Here is a 5,591-nt window from a genome sequence, read left to right as displayed (position 1 = left end):
TAACATGGCCTTACAAACCCAACAGTGAGATCTTAAGTAGTTAGGGGTGTTAGGGTTACGTCATTCGGGGCGACTGGAATCGATAATCGGGAATCGTTTGCAAAAATGGCAAAGATTCCAAGGAATTGAAACAGTGGGAACCGGTTCTCAACAAGAACCGGTTTTCGATACCCATCCCTATTCACAGATAGTTTATAGGAGGATGTTGGAAAATGTTTTGACGTGCTGGCCTATGTCTGCTTCATTATCCTCACAGAGAATCCTGAAAGGAGGTGTAAAGGTGACCCACAATCCTTTGCTGTGCAACATAGAGACCATTGATTGGTGGGACATCGTGGACAAGGCCAGCAATTACAGCGTGGTGTTCACCAAGGACGACTTTCCAAAGAAATGTGCGCAGAGCAGAGATTCAGATTTTCAGCCTTTGCTCACTGAGTGTGATCTGAAGGGTTTCATAATTCTGTGTGTGTGTGTGTGTGTGTGTGTGTGTGTGTGTGTGTGTGTGTTTGTGTGTTGTGTGTGTGTGTGTGTGTGTGTTGTGTGTGTGTGTGTGTGTGTCTCAGGTCAGACGTGTGACCCCAGCTGTCATAACAGCTCGTGCTGGGCAGCCGGACAGGATCACTGTCAGAGATGTAAGCACACACTCCTTCCTGCTCTCACACAGTCGTTCACTGTACGTTCAAAGTCACATGATGGTACGTGTCGATTGTCTCTCTCTGTCTGTTTCTGTTAGTCACCAAGCTGCTGTGTGCAGAGCAGTGCAGCTGGAGGTGTCGGGGGCCCAAACCCGTCGACTGCTGTAACGAGCACTGTGCTGCGGGCTGCACTGGACCTCGGGCCACCGACTGCCTGGTCAGTGTTAATCCTCACACAGCACTGCTGCAGTTACAGTTTGCATGTCTGGGACAAAGATTTTTACAGGACAAGACGGGCAGGTGTTCACCAATCAGCAAAGACACATTTACAAGACTCTGAATATTTCATTATCTACAGTACATAAGATCATTAAAAGATTCAGAGAATCTGGAGCGATCAGTAAAAATCAGCACTGGATAGACGTGAACTTCGGGGACTCAGACAGCACTGCATTAATAGCAGGTGTGATTGTGTGATGGAGATCAGTGACAGGTTTCACAGCTCAGCTCCACATCTGCAGATCAGAGCGCCATCATGCAGAGAAGAAGCTCCAGATGTGAACATGACATAAAACAGCTGATTTTTTAATTCTGCATATTTTTCACACTTTCACGTTTCAGATCATCACACAGACTTTAATGTGAAAATAAAAAAAGGTATCCAAACTTACCCGGGAAAAAGTAGTTTCTTCCGCCTCGTTAATTCATAAACTGTAATTAAAAACATTTTTAGAAAGTTCAGCTGGACTAGCATCACCTGGGCCCAGCCTGCTGTGTGGCTGCTGAACTGGCCTGCCTACAGTCTAGACCTTGGGCCAGCTGAGAACATCTGGAACATCACAGAACCAGAAACAGGATGAACAAAGCCAGGACTGCTGAGCAGCTGGAATCCTTCATCAGAGCAGGACAGCTGCTGGCCTCAGCTCACAGACCTTTACATAGACCTGTTCTACCTTACAGATGTGTTCCTGCCATCAAATTTAAAATGAGCTCATAATTTTCTTATTTTCTCAGTTTAAAGATTTGATATGCGTTCCATGTTACAACTGTGTCGTGTCACAACTTTTTCAGAATTGATGTTTTAAAAAACTCGGGCTAAAAAACATCTTATTAAAAGACTAAATACAGGCTGTTTTCTCTGTCTGTCCTCGTGCTCTCCAGGCCTGCAGGGCTTTCAACGATGATGGAATCTGTAAAGACGCGTGTCCACCTTTGAAACGCTATGACTCCATACTTCATCAGGTGGTCGAAAACCCCAACGCCAAATTCACCTTTGGAGCGACCTGCGTCAAAGCCTGCCCACGTACGGACTTACACATAAGTCACATCATCCACCTGTGGTGGTGTCCCTGGAAGCCTCAGTGTGACAGGGTTGAAAACAATGTAGCTTCCAGCTAGAGACCTAAACATGGTCTTTGTCCTTAATGAGCTCTGTTTGCTTCTGGTTGGGTGCAGATAACTACGTGGTGACTGAAGGCTCGTGTGTTCGTTCCTGTAGCAACAGGATGTACGAGGTGAAGGAGAATGGAATCCAACGCTGCAAAGACTGTGACGGACCCTGTCCTAAAGGTAGAGAGCGCGCGAGTGAGAGACACCTGAGAATCAATCAAATCACCTGACCAGCTCTTTCTCTCCTGCAGCATGTGACGGGGTCAGGTTTGGCACTCTGATCAACACCATCGCTATCAACGCCTCCAACATTGACTTGTTTAAGGACTGCACCAAAATCAACGGCGACGTCGTCATCCTTGAATCCTCCTTCACTGGGTGAGGAGCTCCTCCCACCAAACATCACAGTGTTACACTGCGACTTCACGGTAGCTGGATGCTAACAGCATCATACCCACAGCCACACCTCAGCACATCGCCAACGCTCGCCTGTCATGAAACACAGGCTTCTTTAAGTTAGCCTGACAGAAATAAATGACTTATTCATGTTCGGTGCAGTCAGCTGAGTAGGCCGTCCTCTGTGTCAATGACTTGTGCTGATTTGCCATTCCAGGGATCCACATTACAACATCCCACCCATGGAGCCCGAGAAGCTGGAGAACTTCAAGACAGTGAAGGAAATCACTGGTAGGTCTACAGCCTGAGAGCAATGGGAGTCACACTATCTGAATCTGTAGTTCGTTGCCCTCTGATTCATGGAGTTGTTAAAGTTTTGAAGATTGCAGCAACAACCAGTGTTTGTGTCGTCCAGGTTACCTGATGATTCAGTTCTGGCCCAAGAATCTGACCTCTCTGTCTGTGTTTGAGAACCTGGAGATCATCAGAGGAAGAACCACATTCTCGTGAGTCTCACTGTCCAGAAATACCAGAAATATGTGAAATATGTGGGTTTTCTTTCCAAACTGATAACAGGTTACACCGAGGTTATAAAGGAACTATGACAACTAAACCTCTGAGCTATTCTGGGCCCATAAATCTGCTTGCATAATGGGTGGTTTCTTTTGCACTCTGACAAATGGAAGTGTAGCTCAACACTGGTTTCATATGTAGATATTTGGTCTGTGTTTCGTTTGACTTCAGACTTTACTCAGTATCAGTGTCAGCATGACATGATTTGGTAAGCGGAAGAAGATGGATGGTTGGTGGATGGATGTTGGATGGATGGATGGTTGTTGGACCAGCAAGAGTGCTGATGGTGGCTCTGTATTGTTTCTGTACCCCCTCTTATGGACTCTTGCTCTTCAGTAAACACAGTTTGGCCGTGGTGAGCTTGAAGCACCTGCGGTGGCTGGGTTTGCGCTCTCTGAAGGAGGTCAGTGCCGGAGTAGTGGCAGTGAAGAAAAACCCCGAGTTATGTTATGTTTGGAAAGACCAGTGGGCCCACCTATTCAGATCAACCGACCAGACCATTAGCTTGTTGAACAACAGTCCCCCTGATGTGTGTGGTGAGTCAAGAGTTCACGTTCAGCACAGCTATTGAATGAACGAATGTCTGAGAAATAAGACAATATTCTTGTCTCTGCGACACAGAGAGGAACAATCAAACCTGTGACACGGAGTGTACAGATTTAGGCTGCTGGGGTCCAGGGCCCACCATGTGTTTGTCCTGCCGGCAATTCAACCGCAAGGGCCGCTGTGTGGTGTCGTGCAACCTGCTGCAAGGGTGAGTTATAGACTTTAAACATTAGTGAAGCAGTTGCTGTGTCTCTGTGAAGCCTTTTGTCAGGCTTCAAAACAGGCTTTCTGCTGTCCGTTTATATTCAGCCAGAAGCTGAATAAAGTAATCAGCTAAGATTAGCTAGCTTGATTAGCTAGCTCAACCATAAACTTTGTAGATACACAGACATGTATACGTGCTGAAAATATTTTAGGTTCTACATATATTTTTATTTAATACTAAATTTACAGAATCACTACACCCAACACTCAGAGAACGGAGGTTACAGGCATAACCTCAAGCTAACCTGGTGCTGCTGCTAAATTTGGCTGCTACCTTAGCTGCTACCTAGTCTCTCAATATTCACACTCTACACAATTAATGTCACAAACACAGATGATACACAAACATCTAAAATCAAATAAACTTGTTCTACAGCACACACACATCCAGGTAAAAGTCGTCATTGTCCCTGCAGTCACTACACTCCCAACATAAATACCAGTAATTCAGATGAGTGCAGGTTGCTCAGAAACAAATAAAAAAAGCTGAATTTCACTCATCAAAACTGGAGGAAATACTTCTTCTAATGAAAATAGCTGCACAACAAGTCACCCCTGAACAGATGTTTAGAAGGTTAGTTAATTATGAATTAATTCATTGTAACATGTGAGTCTGTGGGGCTGGACCCCCTGCTGGATACAGCCTTAAGTGGCTATTGGAGGAAATCCATCATTTCCATCAGTGCAGAAAACCGAGCTCTTGTTCTCCCGGTGAGCTTCTGCACACTGACTCTGGATCTTTCTCTGTGTCCTCCTGCAGGGAACCCAGAGAGGTGGAGGTAAATGGCAGCTGTGTCCAGTGTCACCCAGAGTGTCTGCTGCAAACCAGGTCACTGACCTGCTCCGGACCGGTCAGTGCAGCTTCTACTGCTATTGTTGCCATTGTTGCTAGGAGGAGTGTACAGTATGAAATAGCATCGGACAGCCAAAGCATACAAGCAACTGTAACAGCTGCTGATTTTTCTAATTAATACTTCGTACTCTTCTTCAAGTCATGTCTGAACCTGAAAGTTCAAACTTTTTAAGGTTTTTCAAAGCAGATCTTTAAGATTTTGTGTATTAAAAACATATTTTTAGTTCTTTTTGAGATTTATATCAAAAATTAAGGTAAAAAGGGCATGATCAGTAGATGTTAAATTAATCCTGCAGAAAAATACAGGAGCAAGCGTGTTAACAACGGGACAGGAAACATGAGGAATCTGTAGATTTCGCTTTGAGAATGAAACATTTTTTGGCACATTTTGTTTTTCTGTAAATATTTTGGTCCTTGTACAAAGACAAAAATCATAAATCGTGGTTTAGAAAATGAACATCCCCATCATCATCCCCACCTGCAGGGCCCTGACAAGTGTTCCCAGTGTGCCCATGTTAAAGATGGCCCCCACTGCGTGCCACACTGCCCTCATGGTGTGCAGGGAGAGGGAGGCAAGTTGGTCTGGAAATACGCCGACAGAATGGGCCAGTGCCAATCCTGCCACCAGAACTGCAGCGAGGGGTGAGGCGCATGCTGCTGAATCCCCGCTGAGGGTGTCGGCAGAGCAGCTGATATTAAACAGAGCGTCTAACACTGGATTTAAGATGTTTTGTGTCTGTGTGTCTGCAGATGTTCTGGTCCTGGATTGTCTGGATGCAATGGGTAAAAATATATCTTTGGTTGTATCTTAACTGAAATCAACACAGAAAAGATGATGCCAAATAAACTTTTGCATTTCAACAATATATATATATATGGAGCGTCTGTCTCTCATTCTCCCTCTCCTGCTGCTACTTCAATCATGAAACTGATCA

The 5,591-nt window shown here is 45.1% G+C and overlaps 1 protein-coding gene across 1 annotated transcript in view; it reads left to right on the top strand.

Annotated features, from left to right (window-relative positions):
- Nucleotides 1–259: 259 nt before the first annotated feature.
- The window catches only part of LOC102296279 (melanoma receptor tyrosine-protein kinase), a gene marked incomplete at its 5' end in the record, with an annotated part of 13,200 nt that continues 7,868 nt past the window's right edge, over nt 260–5,591 (top strand). The window contains 13 exon segments of the mRNA XM_042214939.1: nt 260–392; nt 564–632; nt 734–852; nt 1,797–1,938; nt 2,091–2,204; nt 2,276–2,402; nt 2,638–2,711; nt 2,836–2,926; nt 3,330–3,529; nt 3,615–3,747; nt 4,564–4,654; nt 5,141–5,298; nt 5,407–5,439. Of these exon segments, the coding sequence (XP_042070873.1) occupies nt 260–392; nt 564–632; nt 734–852; nt 1,797–1,938; nt 2,091–2,204; nt 2,276–2,402; nt 2,638–2,711; nt 2,836–2,926; nt 3,330–3,529; nt 3,615–3,747; nt 4,564–4,654; nt 5,141–5,298; nt 5,407–5,439 (1,484 nt within the window).

This window comes from Haplochromis burtoni, unplaced genomic scaffold (assembly GCF_018398535.1).
Source record: "Haplochromis burtoni strain Fernald_Lab_line unplaced genomic scaffold, NCSU_Asbu1 Contig_631, whole genome shotgun sequence".
Taxonomy (NCBI): Eukaryota; Metazoa; Chordata; class Actinopteri; order Cichliformes; family Cichlidae; genus Haplochromis; species Haplochromis burtoni.
The sequence above is the reverse complement of the archived record's forward strand: the minus strand, read 5'-3'. Positions and strand labels throughout refer to the sequence as shown.